Source organism: Artemia franciscana, chromosome 10 (genome assembly GCF_032884065.1).
Source record: "Artemia franciscana chromosome 10, ASM3288406v1, whole genome shotgun sequence".
NCBI classification, from domain to species: Eukaryota; Metazoa; Arthropoda; class Branchiopoda; order Anostraca; family Artemiidae; genus Artemia; species Artemia franciscana.
In genome coordinates this window covers 15,500,482-15,520,622 of record NC_088872.1, presented here as the reverse complement: position 1 = coordinate 15,520,622, position 20,141 = coordinate 15,500,482, and the positions used below count along the sequence as shown (strand labels likewise).

The 20,141-nt window shown below is 34.4% G+C and overlaps 1 protein-coding gene and 1 long non-coding RNA gene across 2 annotated transcripts in view; both read right to left on the bottom strand.

Annotated features, from left to right (window-relative positions):
- LOC136031832 (uncharacterized) overlaps window positions 1-20,141 on the bottom strand; it is a 275,292-nt gene that overhangs the window by 63,413 nt on the left and 191,738 nt on the right. The gene's annotated exons all lie outside the window — the stretch shown is intronic.
- Window positions 17,092-17,985, bottom strand: LOC136032388 (uncharacterized). The gene has a single exon (XM_065712702.1). The coding sequence runs from the start codon at window positions 17,952-17,954 to the stop codon at window positions 17,256-17,258; it is 699 nt and encodes a 232-aa protein (XP_065568774.1). The 5' UTR covers window positions 17,955-17,985; the 3' UTR covers window positions 17,092-17,255.

Sequence of the window (20,141 nt, the reverse complement as noted above, 5' to 3'; positions counted from 1 at the left end):
TGGAGGTATATTAAGACAGAGTATATGCCTCCAGGTTTAATAAAAAAGAATATCTCACGAACTGGTCGGGGAATAGAGTAAGAACCCTCAGGTATGTTACAGAAAGAAAGGGGAAGGGCGGAGGCACTTCAAATTTTGGACTGGAGAGAGAGGTTGAATATGTTGGTTTTTCTCCAGTTAACTTAAATCATTTCGCATTACAAGTTTTTAAAGAACTTAGAACCAATTTACAGGCAATTAGTGAGGTATATCAAAAGGCAGTTTGACTTTCCGTGATCAAAATAGTGCATCTGCACCGTCTTGGGAACGGCTTTTGAGATCAAGTTGAAATTTTCGGGGAGTTTTTTTTAAGAGGGTGGGGGGTAAGGTTTTAAATCTCGAATTTGAACTTTGGAGAGGGCAGAGAAGGTTCAAATATATTTTGTTTCAAATGTGCCTTACAGCTATAGGACATTTGGTCAATGCGGGACCAAAATTTATTCAGGGCGAAGTAGTATCGTAGATGAAAAGATACTATATTTACCCAGGTTAATAAAACAGGGGATCTGCAATATCTTAGGAACTGTTTGGAAGATCAAGTTGGACCTTTCTAGAGGTGTTGTGAGGTCAAGTAGGTCTCAGGTTTTGACTTGGTGGAGGACCTCAGAAGCACAATAAAAATTTACTATGCACATCCAGTCTGTCAAAATAGCATACCTTCAATATCTTTTAATACACTGGATGAAGTAGTGCGCACATCAGTAATGACTCACTGGATTGATACTCTGTTTGGTTAAACAAGGCCCAGGGATTGATCCCCTTTGCCATAAGATTGGGTGATAGGCTTGCTAGCTGCTACTTATCTTTCTAATAAAAGCCCTGTAAATGCCGATTCGGAGCCCTATGCAACAGCAACGGCCATGGAGAATCTTTATCCTCTTATCCTTTCTTTAGTTCATACTTTCAAGCAGTTAGGAGGGGGTCAAGGGAATTTTAAATTTTGCATTGGTGTGGGGAGAGGCAAAAGCTATTGTCTCTAATACAGTTAAATATTTTTGCATAAGAAACCCCACGGGAATCCCAATTTGTTATGCCTAAATTGCAGATGCTATGATTACGGATTGCTTTTCCAAATAGTTTAGTTAAAAAAATTATTACATGCAGGAAATACTTGAGGCCTTTCATTATCTAAGCAATGTGAAAAAGGCTAAATATTTTTATCAAATTTCTTTTGTTAGACACTTCATTCTTAACCCATTGGAACAACATTTCTAGCCTCACAGCTGTTTCAAATGAAATGGCTTGCGATATTTTCCTATGTTTGCAGAATTCTGAAAAACTAGCGGTTGACTGAAAACTTGGCTTGCTTGAGTTTTTTTTTTTTAGATAATTGGACTTTTATCGTGAAATTCATTGCTTTCATGGCCGACAAAAGACTATTGAGAGCCTTTACACTTTCAATTTCTGTAGGCTACTTGTGGACTTTTCTGCTTCTAATCCTGTTTTATTACGTCAGTTTTGTGTTTTCAGTAAAGTGCTGGATTTTCAAAATTCTGCAAATTTTGGGAAAAAAACACGAGCCAGTTATTTGTGACATTTTTTCAAAAATATTCTGCCTAAACTGTAAAGCAGTAATTTTTGCTCATTTTAAGTTTTAATTTCGGCCTTTACTTTATCAGATTGTTTTTTATCTTTTAATTCAATTTTGCTTCACGAATGAAAAAGTAAGGATTTTCATTTTAAACGATAGGGCTGCAGAAATGCCTCGGTTTTGCGCCATTTCTTAAGAAATCCATCAATTTTTGAATTCGAAGAAATGTTTGATAATTGGCATTATGGGACATGCCTGGGACAATCACGAGAAAAGGCTGAGGACTTTTGTCTCCTCCCCCACCCCAAGAATGTCAAGATCATTTTTAATTGTCTATATCGATACTTCTATAGTTTTATCTGTCAACAAACTCCCTCTAGAAATAGAAAAATCCTACGTACGAAATCAGTTTGTGCGATTATTTCTAGGGTATACCCCCTCTTACGCCTATTGATAATTAAATTGATAATTAGAAAGTTCAGAAGTTAATAAAGTTGTTATTGTGCACACGGTATAAAACGTTTCCAATTAGCTGAACGTGCTAACAATTTCATTAATTACTAGATTAATTTGTTTGCTTAAATTTACGAGTTTAAGTATACAGCGTGTTTGCGTAAGGATGAGGCAAGGATCTAAAAGAGACGAAATTGACGCCAGTTACTGACTGAAGACGCGTCGGAACTGTCAACAAACCTGTGAGTGATGAGACAGATGAGCAATTACTTAAGCGCGAGGAGCTAACACAAGCTCATGTCGAGTTTTATGTTGAAGTGACACACAACTTGATAAGAAAATCGTACCGGCATAGTAATTTCAAAATTATCGCTCGTGCTAATGATATTTGAGTTTGATCAGGTGCTATTTTTCCCAGTTCCTTTTTGTCACCTGCGAGAGGATAAATTAATCAGTTTTTGAGAAAGTTTGTTTACTCGTATGCAAGCTAATTACTTCGGTTTATTGCTTTTATCATCTGATAGCATTCTAAAAAGGGGAAAATGAGGTTTTAGGTTTTACAGTACTTTAAGATTTTTATCAACCATTTCCAGAAGAAAGAGAAACAGGAAGAAGAAAAAAAAAATTTTTAAATTTCGAATTATTTTGAGTAGTTAGGTAGTACTAAACTAAAGGTTGGGAGTCTAATAATTTGACCCTCCCCTACCTGAAAATACAGGGTGCAGTCCTACCAGAAAATTGATCATGTGGCCAAGTTCTTATTCAGAATTTTGTTCGGGCAGGGAGTATGGTCTTTTGTTTGGGAAGGGGCTATTTTTGCTCGTTGGAGGAGGTGGGGCTAAATGTTTTTTACAAAACGCATAAAAAAATTTATTTCCTTTGTTGTTACTTTCTTAAAAGCCAAATAAAATTTTCTGTGGGGGGGACTCCAACACCATATACCCCAACTGGATACAAAATTGCATAAATACGCTTAAAAACTTTATTTTTAATCAAGTTTAACAGCAAAACTTCACAAAACACAACAAAAGTTGTGTTTATATGTTTTTTTTGGCGAGATTGATAAAAATTTATCCAGGGGGGGTCAAATACCGTTAAATCACTCAAGTTACGACCTTGTATATACGCCTAAAGACATTAGTTTTGATCAAATTCAACAGCTTTCTTTGTGGCCGGAACTGGTCAGTACATTTCCGGTGAATGACCTTTGCTACTTTAACAAGCAGCATATTTTTTTAACGGATTTTTTTTAACATTCCTCTCTCTCTCTTTATCACTTTGTAGGGAGGGGGAATGTCGTATATTACAGGCTATTGCAAGTAAGACAAGCTTGAGTTGCCATGCATATCAACTGAATCCACGGGTTTTGCCAGAACTCTTGATTCATTGATCGCCCACCCAACAGTTTCTCCTTAGCGATTTATTTTTAGTATTTCAGTGGAATTTTATTTTCAAACAGTTCGTGGTAACGAACTCTAGTAATGTGCGACCCGGCTCAATAGTAACCGAAACTCTAAAAGATGGAATTTTGATACCAATAGTTACATCAAAATAATCACATTTCAATGTTGATTTTAAATATATAAGTTTCATCAAAATTAGTCCTACCCATCAAAAGTTACGAGCCTGAGAAAATTTGCATCATTTTAGAAAATAGGGGAAAACACCCCCTAAAAGTCATACAATCTTAACGAAAATCACACCATCAGATTCAGCGTATCAGAGAACCTTGTTGTAGAAGTTTCAAGCCATATCTACAAAAATGTAGAATTTCGCGTTTTTTGCCAGAAGACAGATCACGGATGCGTGTTTATTTGTTTTTTTTTGTTTGTTTTTTTTCCCAGGGGTGATCGTATCGACTGAGTGGTCCTAGAATGTCGCGAGGGGGCTCATTTTAACGGAAATTAAATGTTCTAGTACCCTTTTTAAGTGACCGAAAAATTTGAGGGCACCTAGGCCCCCTCCCACGCTCATTTTTTCCCAAAAGTCACCGTATCAAAATTCTGAGATAGCCATTTTATTCATCATAGTCGAAAAACCTAATAACTATGTCTTTGTGGACGACTTTCTACCCCGCAGTCCCCGTGGAGGGGCTGCAAGTTATAAACTTTGACCTGTGTTTACATGTAATAATGGTTACTGGGAAGTGTACGGACGTTTTCAGGGGTATTTTTGGGGTTTGGGAGGGGGAGTTGAGGTGGGGGGGGTTACGTGAGAGGATCTATCAATGGAAAAACTTCTCATGGTGGAAGAGACGTTCAATGAAGGGGGCGCAGGATTTTCTATTATTATTTGAAAAAAACAATAAAAAAATAAATATGAAAAGTTTTTTTTTCTACTGAAAGTGAGGAGCAGCATTAAAACTTAAAACGAACGAAAATTATTACGCATATGAGGGGTTTACCTCCTCTTAATACCTCACTCTTTGCGCTAAAGTATTTTTAGTAATTTCAACTATTTATTCTACGGCCTTTGTGATTCAGAGGTCATTCTTAAGGAATTGGGACAAAATTTAAGCTTTAGTGTAAAGAGCGAGGTATCAACGAGGGGTGAACCCCCTCATATACGCAATAAAAACATACGAATATAGAAGTTCGTTACGTAAGTTAATTCGTAAGTTACGTATATTTTTTACCAATGAAAACGTTCTTAAAAAATTAAAAGCTCTAGCTGCCTTTTTAAGTAATCAAAAATTGGAGGGCAACTAGGCCTATTCCCTCACTCCCTTTTTCTCAAAATCTTCCGATTAATTGCAATTAATTAGTATGCAAATTTCGTTTTAATTATTTATGTGCGGAAAGCCAAGATCAAAACATGCATTAATTCAAAAACGTATAGAAATTAAATAAAAAAAACAAATTTTTTAAATGAAAGTAAGGAGCAACATTAAAACTTAAAACAAACGGAAATTACTCCGTATATGAAAGAGGCTTTTCCTCTTCAATGCCCCGCTCTTTACGCTAAAGTTTCTTACTGTTTTAAAAAGTAGAGCTAAGAGAAAGAGTCAAACTTTAGCGTAAAGAGCGGAGCATTGAGGAGGAAAAGCCCCTTTCATATACGGAGTAATTTCTGTTCGTTTTAAGTTTTAAATGTTGCTCTTTACTTTCATTTAAAAAATCTTGTTTTTTTATTTAATTCCAAAATAAGACCAACCACATAGCGATAATTATTTACTGCGAAAAGACATGCTCAGTACCTCAGTTAGCAGAGCGTTTCAACGAATCTGTTATTTCTCAATTCATCAATGCCGTACTGTAGGCCAGTGGAGACAACAATCCTGTTAAGTAAGGTGTTAACTACATGTATCAACTTCGTCAGGTTATGTGAGCTGTCTCCACCTCGCATCGCTATCCCATTACCCACCCTATCTTTTCTGGTTTTAATGGACTTTCCTCCAGAGCCTTTGCCCACTTTAGCCCAGGGCCTTTTACAAAAATAAATATTTGGCTATACCATGAAGGTTTTTTTTCCCTTTTACCAAGGCCATATCCAAGATTTTTTTCCAGACGGTTTTTTGGGGGGAGGGGTTTACAAAACAACTATAAAAACACATCGAAGATTTGTTTATAATCATTTTGTTATGTTTTTACTAGTCGGCAAAAAAAATTCAAAGGGATTTCAAACCTCTATCCCTCCTGGATACTTCCTTGCCTCTTACTATTGTGTTTATTTTTATTATTATTTTTTCCTGTTTTGAAGATTATAAATAATTATTATGTTAATTTTCTGACAGTATTCGAAGCAAGTGGGAGGGAGTAATAAAAAGTCAGCTTTTTGTTTGCCAATAAAACGTAGCTCAGTTATTTTCGATAAATAAAGCACATCAAAGAAATTATTTAAGCATTCTTTAGTAGTTTCGACTTTTTACTCTACAGTTTTAAGTTAGTCTATGAGCACAAATTTTAAATTACTTTTCTTTAAACTAAATTTATGATCATTCTAAACATAACAAACTATTTTGTTTAGCTTATACCGATCCATAATACTTAAAGATAAACACAAAATTTTGTGAAGAAAGGAATAATACAAAAAAAATATTAAAGCAAGAACTTTTATTGTTATTTTTGACAGACAGCCACTATGTTTTGTCTTAAAAAAAAAAACAAAAAAAAACTCAAATTCGTCAGAAGACACACCGTGTGTGGGGTCCTTTACTAACAATACCCGGAAAAAATTGCTTCATTCAAATGCATAAAAAGTAAAAATCATTTCAAGTGTTATTTCAGATAAAAAAAACTGAATTTTCAAGTATCATCTGCAAATTTTCCCATGAGGAAACCGAATCCATTTATTTCAGCTGAAAAAAAAAGAATAAAAAACAATCAACGCCAAGGAAGCATATTATAGACCATAAAAAAGAAATAAAATCAGAATAATCTGATATATTATTTCTAACAATCTTTTAAATGGGCCTAATAACGTTTTTGGGGTATTGGTAATCTTGCAACATATTGTACGTTTGATATTTTGTTGATAGGGTCGTAAAAAGACAAGTTACGGGCAGTTAAAATCAACCGTTCTGGGGTTATCAGTAGCCGTAACTTGTTTTTGTAGAAAAGGATGTTGAATAGTGGTAATAGCCTATCTAAACTGACAAAAAGCTGTTTCTTAAGCCTCATGCACACGACACGTTGCGCTTATGAACACAATCTAAATTACACACGCCTGCAGCGCTAATGGTGAAACCATTTGCATCTTTTGGGGGACGACCAATGTTCAACTGTCAAGCGTAAATATATAATTCACCCATCAAAGTGAATGTTTCAAACAATTTTTTTCTGAAATTAGAAAAGATGGGATTTTGGAACTGCAGTTTTCTATTTTTAGTATAAATTTCACAAATGATATGAAGATATTGCATTTATAGAAAATGCTGCTAATAATACTACTAACAACCTGTTTCTGCACCATGCCGACTGAAAACAACAAGACTGCACACCATGGCTTAATTGGGTGATATTTCTTCATTGTCTTCCAAATTTTCCTTCAGTATGAATCAACACCCTTCGCCAGGACTATATTTGGGAACAAATTAGAGTTGATTTAGGTTTTTCCATTCAATTTCTTGTTATTTCTATTGCCCACTTCTATGGTACCAGTGTGTCATTAAAATCAAAGAAAGGCACGTAAAATTCATGAACCTTGGCTTTTCAGCAACAGGTATGACTATGTTTGACTTGAGTATAAAACACTTAAATTCGTAAAACACCTTTATTAGATACTGTGTTTTTATTTCTAAGGTGCTCAAACGTATGATTTTAATTGTAAGTCTAAATATATCACTGTAGATATGCGTCTACACAGATGAGGTACAAGGAAAACAAGGGTGTATCCTCGATTTTTGTTAAGAGGGGGTACAAGCAAAAACTATTGCAGAACGCAACAAAATTAGTTAATATGTCTTTTGTTATTTTTTCGAGTCGGGCAGATTTTTTTTGGGGGGGGAGGGAATTCAAACCCAGAAACCCCCCCTACTGGACACGGCCTTTAATAGGGAAAATCCCTTTCCCTCCGAGGACTAGTCAAAAGAACCCAATCTGCGAAATTTGGGAAATTTATGCTTAAAAATACCATCTTATGATGTCAGATAGCCACTTCTATAGAGATATAATGTTATAGTGACCCCCTTTAACCTTTTAAATGATTGACAGGTGCACTCATGATTATAGAGGTTGTCGAATAGAAGATTTTTTCTAGACCTAAACGATGTAAATGCAGAAGAAAGCTTTTGCTACAAATTTTGTTCTGATTCCATCGTATTCCCGCACATCTGGATATACAGTATTGTTCATTAGATGAACTTTAGATTATCTCATTTACGTTTTCATAGAGTTCTCTGGGATAAATTTGAAAAGTAGAAAGGTTTGCCGGTGCCCAGACAGCCAGTCAAGTTGTTCAAGAAAATATTACCGTGTGTGCTAGAAAAAACGTGCCCACAATCAGAAATATTCAAAGATTACCATACCTCTAAAAAGGGGCATCCTCTTTTTGATTTTTATTTTGTTTATTTTAAGTTAAGTTTGACTTATAACTATTTTTAGTCTAATTTGAACTACTTAATTTGCCTTTGAACCTAATATAAACTATTTGTAAAATAATTTCAAACTCAAAGACTCGTAGAATTAAGCCCGGCTTAAAAAAAAAAAAACATCAGATGATCACCCCAACGGATTCAAACCTTAAAACCTTGAAAAACCTTAAATGACCTAAAAAAGTAGAAATTGGGGCATATTAGGTGGAAGATCAAGTGAATAATCATCCACACGGATTCACCTCTTGAAACCTTATTGGATGACCTCAAAAACTCGAATTTTTAGCTTATCCAAGTGGCAAATCTGGAGGACGCACATCTTCAAGACTTTTTGATCTTCCGTTTCTTGATAAGAAACGAAAAAAAAAAACATAAAAATAAGTAAGAAATGATGATGATTTTTGACCGAACATTAGTCGACAGTATTAAGAAAAATCAGGTTAGCAGACAGGCTGAATTAATGCTAGGGACATAATTCTTGATCAATCAAATTTTTGAATAGTCTTTCATTCACTCCAGGGCTGGTTTTTTGTTTTAGTGTCTGCTTTGTCTCGTTAGAGTTTGCTTCAAAAGGACAGTGTTGTCGTTTTTTCTGTGTTGAGCACTGAGGACGGCTTGGTGGAGGTCCTTGTCGAAATATCTGCTTTGTCTTTTTACTTTCTTTTCCACTGGATGAAAGTCAATCTCGTTTCTTGTTTTTTGCTTATTTTCATGTTTTCATTTATTTTTCTTGTTGTTTTTACACATTTACGCAACACATTTACGACTTTGTCATTTTCTAGCAGCGACCACGATCTTCGCTTCCTTACTTGTGTGCTATTGAATTTAAAAAAAAAACAGTTTTTCAACTAAAAATAAAGAGCAACATTAAAGCTTTAAACGAATAGAAACTATTACATGAGGGGGCCTGCCAATCCCTCAAACTTTCGCTCTTTATGCTAAAGTCTTAAAGTTCTTTAAAAATACTTGTCTTTCAAATTCAATGGCCCTTGTGTTTCAGAAGTTTTTCTTAAGGAATTGTGACAAAATTTCAAATTTTAGCTAGAATCTCCAACCACTGAAATCCACCCCCCCCCCCCAAAAAAAAAACCCGTCTATTTCCCAATAACAAATACTATATCTGAATAATGAGCAAATTGTATAACTAACAGCCCTTTCCCAGGGACTATAGGGGGTCAAGGGGACCAGGCCTGCCCCACTTAACAAATTACGTTGAACTAGTTCGAACAAGGTAGGTGGAATGAATTCTTTTCTCCTCTTTTCAATTGCTTCTAATAGTTTTTCCTTTTTTCTTTTTTGGATAATACCCATGTTGAATAAGATCCAAAAATTCCAACTTTTGCCTTTTTATTCTCCTTTTAACGTCAGAAGTAATCTTTTATCGAGATTTAAATTATGAACTAGGGGGAGGTGTGTAACGATTTCTTCTTGAAATTTTGTACTTCATTAGATGTAAATTATCGCAAAATTTGAACAAGCCACAAAGCAATAGTAAAAATTACGCTAACTACCCTTTTTAATGCTTTTTTACAGTTTTTTCCTTTTTTTGTACTATATGATGACGGCAGAAAAAATACTCTTAATATCCTCAAAAAAATGGGAAAAATTCAAATTCGAGCAAGTCGTTAGCACCTTATTAGCGTTTCCATGCTTCGAATAACATTGGTGTTTGTTTTCAATCAGACATAGTTCACCAATTCTCAGCTTCCGAAAATGAATGCTAAGTTTCCGGCATTCAATTACGCTCTGTTCGGTTCATTTAAATTAATCAAAATCGAAATAAGATCGACGGTAACAATTCTTGCTCCAGTTTCCCGGGTAGAGAACCCCACCAGTCATCTCAGCAAAGCACCTGGTCCTTTAATTTCTCCCCATTCAATTACGTACTTCACTCGCGTGCCGTTACTGGGATCCCCGCTGTGTCTGTACCAGCTGCTCCTGGTGTTATTACACAATATGTAAATAATGAAACGGGGGTGTGGTTTATCAATTTGTTGCAGTTTCGTCTCCTTTTTCAATTTTTTTTCTTATATGTAGTTAACAAAGAAAAGTAAATTCTACAAGTTATTTATTTTTGTCAAGTTTCGCTAGATATATCAAATGGTTCGTGGTAACGAACTGTAAGTAAGGACCGACCCGGCTCAATAGTAACCGAAACTCTAGAAAACATAATTTTGATACCAATAGATACATAAAAAGATCTGAATTTTTATGCAGATTTCACATATATAAGTTTCGTCAAGTTTAGTCTTACCCATCAAAAGCTACAAGCATGAAAAAAATTTGCCTTATTTTCGAAAAAAGGGGAAAACACCTCCTAAAAGTCATAGACTCTTAGTGAAAATCAAACCATCAAATTCAGCGTATCAGAGAACCCAACTATAGAGGCTTCAAGTTCTATAGAGGCTTCACGTATATGAGGAGGTTCGCCTTCTCGTCAATACCTCGGGGGCAGACCCCCTCATATACGTAATAATTTCTGTTCGTTCTAAGTTTTAATGTTGCTCCTTAATTTCAGTTGAATATTTTTTTTGTTTTATTTCATCTGAACTCAGAAGCCGGCTTGAATGCATGAATTTATTTCAGGGTGGTCCAGCTGTCAAAGGAGGGGTTGGTATGGGGGATTCTTCCAAAATCATAAGCAAGCAACGTATGTAGAAATAATTGGAGCTTGTCAATAAAATAGAATGAATTAGGGGGGGTCACTCAATCACCTGACATCCTTGAGACTATGAGCTCGAGCCAAATGATTCAACCTACCCCCTTTAGGTCTTACTTACAACTTAAGGCCACAAATTTTTATCCGTTTTTTTTAAAGTTTTGTACCCCCTTCCCCCCAAAAAATTCCTTTTGTACATCCCGGAAAAAAATCCCGCTGGAATCCAAATTTTTCGTGAAATTCAGGGTGTTTCCCATTCTGTAAGCTATTTTTTTTTATCGTTGGAACCCCCTCCTCCTGAAAAACAGTAGTTTTTGAAAAATTAATTTTTAAACGTGCATGAACACAAAAAAGACAATGCAAAGAAAAGATATGAGGATTTCTATTTTGAATTTTTATAGTCCAACAGTTTAGAAGGTACAACGTTGCCTAAAGGCACATACCATTTACTAGGGTGCAAAAAGGAAGGGCTACTGGCAAGAGCTGATTCAGGTTTTTGGGCTTGGGGCTTACAAAAGAATTTTTATAAAACGCCTCAAAATTTGTTTATATGACGTTTGTTACTTTTTTACCAGTCGGACAAAAATTTCCCCCTCAATACGGCTCTGGATACTGGCTCTTTCAGATCTCCAATATATAACAGATAATCTTTATGTAATGGCTTGAGCATCAATAAAATTGGTCCTTGGAAGAGGAGAAGCAATCACCCCCCCCTAACCCAATTTTCCAAAAATGTTCTTCTTTAATAGCATGCATGAATAATGTTTCCTTTGTTGAAAGTTCGTTTTTAACAAAAGATGTGACGTTTTAAGGCACGGTTAGTTTTTTTTGCGCCTTTATTTTACTCCGTTCTAATTGAATATACTTTTACTCAACTCCGCAGTGCGGCAGAATTCTTAAAATTTGTACCATTCGAAAAATTCTAAGCAGGGTGGTATCCAGTGGGGATATTAATAACACCGAAGACCCCACTGCCTTTCCATCATGCAAACAACAACAGGTAAAATGATGAGGAATTAATCTAAGACAGTGACATTTTTTTTATCCTTAAATGAACATTTCGGCTCTATATCCAGAGCCATCCTCGTCAAAGCACATATTAAAATGTAAAATAAGACTTACAATAAACTGCACGATCATTAAAACTAAGATTAGATATGAAAACAGTTCTAGAATCGTTGCCTCAAGAAGTTCAACCAGGACTAAAGAAAAGCAATACGAAACAACGCAATTCATTCAAGCAAAAAAAAAATCAAGAGCATTTAAAATATGCTCTCGATTTGGTTTCAAACAACTTTGGTGACAAACTGTAAGTAAGGAGCGAATCGGTCTAATAGTAACCGAAATTCTAAAAAAAAATCTAAAAAAAAATCCTATAAAGTCAAAGGATCTTAATGATAATCGTGCCGTCAGATTCAGCATATCAGAGAATCCCTCAGTCGAAGTTCAACATCCTATCTAAAAGTTGTGGAATTTTGTGTATTTTGCTACGAATGCGTGTTTATTACTCTGTCCTTTTTTTTTACTTTGTTCTAGAGGTGATTGTATGGAACCATTTTATCGGGGAAATTTGACCACGGATAGGAGGATTCTTCGGCACGATTTGAAAAATGATCCGAAATTTAAAAAAAAACAAGCTTTGAAATAAAAAATTAGTTTTTCGTGTTTTTTCGGTCCTGGGTGAATTTCCATGAAGTCGTGATTCTAGGACTGTTTCCACTATTATCGTAAATTCTAATGATCGCGCATTTTATTGAAAGTATTTTTGTTATATTTTTATACGTGCTTTGTTCAGTGTCTTGGATTAATTCCTTGTTGTTTTACCTACTGTTGTTTGTATTCAGGGGGGGATTGCTTAGTTCGAAGCCCTCTCTCAATCAAATGTTTGTTCGACTAGTAAGAAAAGCAACAAAAATACGTAATTTTTTTGCTTTTTGTATACCCCCCCACGAAGAAAATTAGCCCTCCAAATAAAAACCATGGATATAGCCCTGTTTCTACGGAACTTTGGAAATTTTCAGAAATGGAGTTGGATCTTTCCTTTTGTTAAAAAATAACATATAATAATAAAATATATGTCAAAGTATAGAATAATATTGATGGCAAATTAGTATTATTTAGAGTGGCAGCATTCTATCATATTATGTCACCACCAAGTTGTCATAAACTATCATAAACTCAAGCCACAGAAGTTACCGGAGCCGTATTTATTCAATCACCAGCTGGGATGTGACATTCACTCTAATCTAACCTTGTCAATTGCAAATATGTTTATGACAATCACTCAGGTGCATCCACTGGGGAGTGGAGGGTGACAATTGCCCACCCTAGATTTTTGCTCCCCTAGTTTAAGAAAATACATGGTATCAGCTCTCCCACTCTCAATAAGAAAACATTAAAATTTTGAAACTACCTTAAAACATTTTAAAATTCTTACTTATGTCGTTCAAAGATGTAGACCACTAAAATTTACCACCACCACCACTCCTAATTCACAAATATATAGCCCCACTCTTCCTAATAGTTGAACGCTAGACTGTCATTGAAAATGACATGACAGACTGATATTAAAAATTTAATGAGTACGTATCCTTTAGTCTATAGTCCTCTATACATCTCAATTATGGGGAGGGGTTTAATTCTTACTTCATAATATGCGGGAAGACTCTAATTACCACATTCTGACTGCAATTCTACTATACTCTACCCCCAGACCCTCTAATGTGAAAACATATAGTCCAAATTATATATTTCCCTTCATTTTGCCATACGTCACTTTTGTTTCAATCCGTGTACCCGTAAATTGGGTCAACTGCGACGAAATTAAGACACGGAAAAACACATGGGAAATATTTAATTTAGGTTATATATTTGCACATTAGGGGAGATGGGGGCAAATTATGATGAAATTGTAGTTGGAATGAGGTAACTAAAATTTTTCTGCATACTATAGAGTAAGAATTGATATCTAAACATGTTTCCTTCTTAAAAGCCTCAATTCAGGGCTTATACCCATGGAGTTAAAGTTCACTGATCGACATTTAGGAATGATGTATGTACATATTTTAAAATGTTTTAAAGTGTCTCCCAGAATTTTAAAATATTTTTTTATTGAGTGTGGGAGTACTATACTGATACCAAATACCTTTTGTGAGTATTTTCATGGAAAAACACCTCTTTTTTACAAAAATATCTTGTTTCATTGGAAATTCTTTTTTCCGTATTTCCACTAAGAATAAATCTCAAAAATCAACATATTGTCCAGGTCTAGGTTTTGAAAAATATTTGTTGCCCCCACCCTAAAGTTTTTTTAAACGGCCCCCATGAAACCAACCTTAGAATCCCTTATGACGATCTGTGTTTAAACTCCCTTCACAACAGACGCTATGCACATATGATTACTTAAATAGGCTAGTAATAATGGCAAAAGACTGCAGTTTAGCGTTGTTCATATATTCATTTATTCACATTTCTTAAAAGAGAAAAATAAAAAACGATCCTGAAAAAAAACATCAATTGTAAATCAATATTTTGAAAATAGGTTATATTTAAAGGCCTATTTGGACCATGAAGTTAGTTTTGAAAGAGAAATTTACTTATTATTCTAATCAAAATGACAACTCTAGTCTATCAGCCAACTTTAGAAAAAAAAATATGTCCAGGGAGGTGGCAAAAATAGAGAAATAGGATAGAAAATAACCAATCCGAATGACACTTACTTATCGGCACCGCAAACCACGTGTCTAATCAAACCTCCTTTGAAACCTCATCCTCAATTACTTGTACCCTTAAACAATTATTGAAGCAAAACTATGTGCAGTGATTTGAATTTCCCAAAACTTTTGTTTTAAAGTTCGAGATTCTTTTTATCTACTGTAATATTTTGAGAACAGACAAGGTGAGAATAAGATGCTCTTAAGAAGAAAAGAAAATATAGCCAATATTTCAAGCCATTGAAATTAAAAATAAAATGACAATATTTCGGCCGAGACCTCCGCTGAACCATCCTCACTGCAAAAATGGGAAAAAAAGAAAAATAGACGCAAAAAACATTCAAAAAACAAATAAAAAACGTTAAAAACAAGCACTAAAATAAAGGAAATCCCTCTCCATGCAATGTTATATTGTGGTTGTCCATTAATGTATTTTACGGTCTTTCTTTATTTTTCCATTTTTGCGCTGAGAACACTTGAGCTGAGGGCTTGACTGAAATATTTACTTTGTATTTTATTTCTACTGACTGGAAGCATCCTCATTTTTTTTACTCCTTTAAGAGTTTCCTTTTGTCATTTTGTCAACCTCATCCAGTGTGGTCTCAGAAACTACTTATTTGAGAAAAGACTCAAATACATTTAGTATTTTGGGACAAAACTATTGGACGGATACATTTCTGATATTAAAAACGTCTGACGTTTCTGACGATTTTCCTTTCTCTTGTATTCCAGGAAGATGAGTGAGATAATGTATCTTTCCTTTTAATTAAATTGAAAATGGATATTTTCGAGGATTTTTCCAAAATGATCCTTTTAGGGATCATCAGTGAGGTGGGTCACAAATAGGATCTTTACTTCTATCTGCAACTAAGACCTATAGGCCCCTGAAGCGTATAATTTTACACTCGGATAATACCTTCTGTTGTGGATCAAAAGTAAGTCGAGTATGATCTTGTTAATGCTTTCAGAATAATTTAAGTAATTAAAACACCGTAAATGAAAAAAATAATTTTTTGGCTTGAAGCAGGCCAGTTTCCATACTAGCAATTGTTTATTTTCACTCCAACATAACTGCTAAAAGAACACAATTCTTGCTGCTATTTTATTATCAGCATGGCTCTATTAAATATTCTTGTACAAGTGTCTTTATTTTAATTGGAGTTTCATGAATTTTTGCCAAATTATCCAGAAAATCTACATTTCCCCCAAATTTTCCTCATTTTTCCCAATTGTCAAAATTTTTTTTATGGTTGGCCACAGGTATTTTTCTCGCGAAGCAAAACAAAAATAAATGGAGAAAAAAACGCTTTGGAAGACTATAATGATATAAATGACTAAACAAAGCTATATTTAATAGTGTTTTCACAGTAACATTAAGTGGAAGTAGGTTAATAGCATAGTATAAACCTTTATCGTTTCACCTGTTATTTTGAAATGTGAACAAAACGAAATGATTACACTAATACTATATCAGTATTAAATTCATTTTTAAAAGAGTCAAACTGTTGATTTGGGCGTATACAATCTATTTTAATTTAATATTAAATTATTTAAATTTATATTTTAATTATTTTAAATTAAATTATTAAAATCTATTTTTTATTTGAATTTAAGTGGAAGAGCATTCAACAGAATTAAACAACAAAATCTTCTTTGAACTGAACTTGACTTAAAGGAATTTAGACTTGGTTATCAGTTTCATATTCGTTTTACGTTTATTAGGTTTGTTGCCGTTCACTTTTAAGTTTAACGTTTGTGCTAAAGTTTTTTGTTCCGTTTCGTTGCTAATATTTGTTTTTACAAATATTAATTATTTTTTGCAAAAAATTGTTTTCGCGTGACCTTTTGTGTGGCAGAGTCTTATGAAGGGTACTTTCCTATGTTATGATACTATGAAAGCTCAATAAAATTTCCTTACCTTTTTTTTATTTCATAGTGCTAGAATTTGCCATCAGTTGTTTTTGCTCCTCATGGGCGTTCATACTTACTTTTAAGCCGTCCTTACCAGAAAGAGTGGTTGAGTACCTGGAAGATACGCAAGAGTGGTTTGGGACCTGGCCCCCCTAAAATCCTAAATTTTGCCAAATATATGGGAACTTCCTATCCAATTTATCAAATGAAATTAGTCCTTTATTATTCGGCCGCCTAAATAGTTCCTATTTTTACGCCTGGTGGTAGTATTCTTGAATTCAACCTCCCTACGAATGTGTCACTTCCATGCAAATATGTACATCAAGATAGGCTCAACGATTTATAGCTGCCAGTGCTTGTTCCACTGTCGTCTAGCCCAGTACATATTTTATCTCAAAGATTTTTTTGATTTTTTTTTTACTAGTTGTTCTGTTGTTGTTGATTTTTGCTGTTACCATAAATGCATCATAAAAAGAATAACTTACGTTTCAAAATGCACATATTTTAGAACATGGTTGTATGATTGGGGGGAGGGCACAAAGTTTGGATGAGGGAATCAAGTCAAATTAGGAGAATCCATGTCTAATAAAAGATAGTTTAGCTTGAATAGTACCATATTTAAAGTTTTCAGGGGAGCCTGGACTTGAACATCTCCTCCTTAAAAACGTACGTGACAAGAAACAAAGGTAGGCTATCATCTAATTATACTTTCTATCCTACCTGCGGTCAAATGAAAAAGAAAGAAATAACAAACTCTCATTGACGAAGTGTATTTATAATACAAGTGCCAAAATAACACGTAACAAAATATCTATTACAAAAAACTTGATGGCACAAGCTGAATTAAAGGCACAACTACTAAGACAATAGTTAAATATCGCAGTCAGAGTTAATTGGAATAATCATAGGCATAATTTTTCAGAATTGATCGTGCTGATACCAGTCTGAGCTAGCCGTCGGAGGGCTATTATTTTCATCACAAGTATATATTGACGAGTCACTATCTGTTGTTTCTTCTTTTTTAACATTTTGATTACCTGTTTCACACTCAATTGTAGCTCCTCCATTATCGGACATGATAGGTTGAAACACCCTTGTTAGAGGGCTATTGAGATCACTGTTTCTCATTAAACGGTCAATTTCTTCTCCTGTCAAATACGTGTTCCGCCTTCCACTTAGTTCTGCATAAAGTTGAGACAAAAACATTTGCTGCTGTAAGTCAAAAGGCTGCGTTAAAATGCGGGCATCATTAGTTTGACACGGTATTTCGTTAGATTTTGTTTCATCCTCACCGCCTTCATCTGTTTCTAAAAGCCGCTCTAAGTTCTGAATATACTCAACCGCACAGCGCAAGGTATCCACTTTGCTTAACTTTCTTTCTCGCCTTTCACGGCCACACTTAGTCACCGTTGTTTCAAACGGTATTCGTTGTCGCAAAATCGCAAAACCTTGGTTAACTTGCCTTACGCGATTTCGTTCTCTAGCGTTTCGTCTTTGCACTGCTGGAACATGCGTATGTTCACCTTTCTTTGTCCTTACTTTTTTAATAACTTCACCATCACTACTTAAGTTACCACTAAAAAGATTTGAAGGTTTCAAAATGCTTCTCGTACCCATTTCTGTTAAAAACTGATGCTATAGACGTCAGGCGTCAGATTATCCCAGCGTTCCCAGATTCCCCACTCTATTGTAAATAACTATACCTCCTTTTTTACCCCTCTTATGCGTAAGCCCATTGCTATATAGCCTAAGGAAATTACGCCACCCCTGTTTTGATGCATGCCAATCTATCAGGAGCTTAGAAACGGGGAATCAACAAAAGAACTATTGTATAGGCTTTTGGCGCCATACTATACTGTTCGCTTATAAAAAGATTTTTTTTTTTCCTTTCCTTTTTCGGTTTTTTTCTTTTCATATAGCCTTCGAGCAGAAAAAAGAAACTGTTCAGTCTTTTGTTCCACTTTGAGAATAATTTGTTCGTTGAAAGAATACCCAATTTATATGACATAATGTTGAATAAAGACAATGTCCTTATCATAGAGGCATATTTAGCGTGTAACCCCAAGGCTTGTTTAAGTTCTGTCGTTATTTTTCTCACCTTCTTTCTATGAACGAAACGTTCTTCGCAATATTATTATCAAAGGGTGACAATTTTTATTTACGAAGATAAAATAAACAGGAAATTTGAAGCCAAAATAAAGGGGGAAAGTAATTTTTGGGAATACCACTTGTCTAAGCAAAAACTTTAATCTACTTGTCACAAATTATTTGGTTATTAACAATTATTCATTTTTAAACTATCAGTAAATTATTAAATATGTTATTTTACCAAAGAAATTTTCCAAATGACTTGGACTGTGAAAATTCTAATCTTACTGAGGTAGGAAAACAAAAAATGAGAAGCCAAAATAGAGAAAATAAAAAATTCTGAAAAATGCTTTTTAGATGCCTCATCGTGTAAAGAAAAGATATTGGGGAAGAAAGTTCATTTAGGGGAAAAAACCTTTAAAAAGGCACTGTGACCTAGAACCATCATAATCACTTTGTTTCTAATTTACAACAATTTTCGCGAAACTTGGCTTTCTGGTTAATATGGAGATAATTGGAGGTCATTTTCCTATTGAAAATGTGCATACCGATTACTAATGAATCACAGACAAAGGCAGAAATCTGCTTCTGGTGGCTCAGAGATATTTTCAAAGTTAACGGTCATTGAGAATTTTGTAATTTGTATATAATCTTAATAATAAAAGTTATTTTATTTTTCAAAAGTTGTTCAACTAATCAACAGATGGATTCTACTCATTTTTTGCGTTGACAGGTAGTTTCGTATTCATGAAAGATTCAAAATTCTGAAGGAAGTTCCTTGGATAAAATAACGAATGATTAAAACCCAAAAGAAGCAAACTACCACAAATTGAAAGAAAGCCATGGCTCCCCAGCTTTTACGGAGCTTTGTGGCCTAGAATTGGCTTTTTCCTAAGAAACTTATCCTTTAAAAAAATATCCTCCTGTGCTTTGTGGAAATAAGAATTGCAGAATATACATGACTGTTTAGCAATTATATGATTTATTGTGATGCATAATAAGATTGAATGGAGATTCAATCTTATTATGATTCAATCATAATTTGTATAGAAACGTACCATCCCCTCCCCCGAAATCCTATTTTTTGGCGTTGACAGGTAGTATTATATTCATGAAAGATTCAAAATTCTTAAGGAAGTTTCTTGGATAAAATAACGAATGATTAAAACCCAGAAGAAGCAAACTACCACAAATTGAAAGAAAGCCACGGCTCCCCAGCTTTTACGGAGCTTTGTGACCTAGAATTGGCTTTTTCCTAAAAAACTTATCCTTTAAGAAAACATCCTCCTGTGCTTTCTGGAAATAAGAATTGCAGAATATATATGACTGTTTAGCAATTATATGATTTATTGTGATGTATAATAAGATTAAATGGAGATTTTCACAATTCGTATAGAAACTTACCATATCCCCTAAAATCCTAATTTTTCCCTAATTCCAGGGCACTTCTTGTTCAAATTATCAAATATAATTGGTTATTCTGCTATTTTCCTGCCCCCTGTAAAGGTTTCTTCTTATGTGCCTGGTTTCCTATTGTTATATAGAAGTGATACAGAAGACAATGCAATGAGCAAATTATAAAAAAAAAAACAAACAAACAGTGAATTACAGACGAAAACTAATTGGAAATTTCGGCTGTGTAACTAATAGCTCTTTTCAGCAGAAATAAAGTGGAATATAGATAAAATTCAACTTACCATAAAAACGAGGAAATCG

What these genes read in the sequence shown, in the direction of transcription:
- LOC136032388 (XM_065712702.1), bottom strand. Translation starts at nt 17,954, where the DNA reads ATGGGTACGAGAAGCATTTTGAAACCTTCAAATCTTTTTAGTGGTAAC.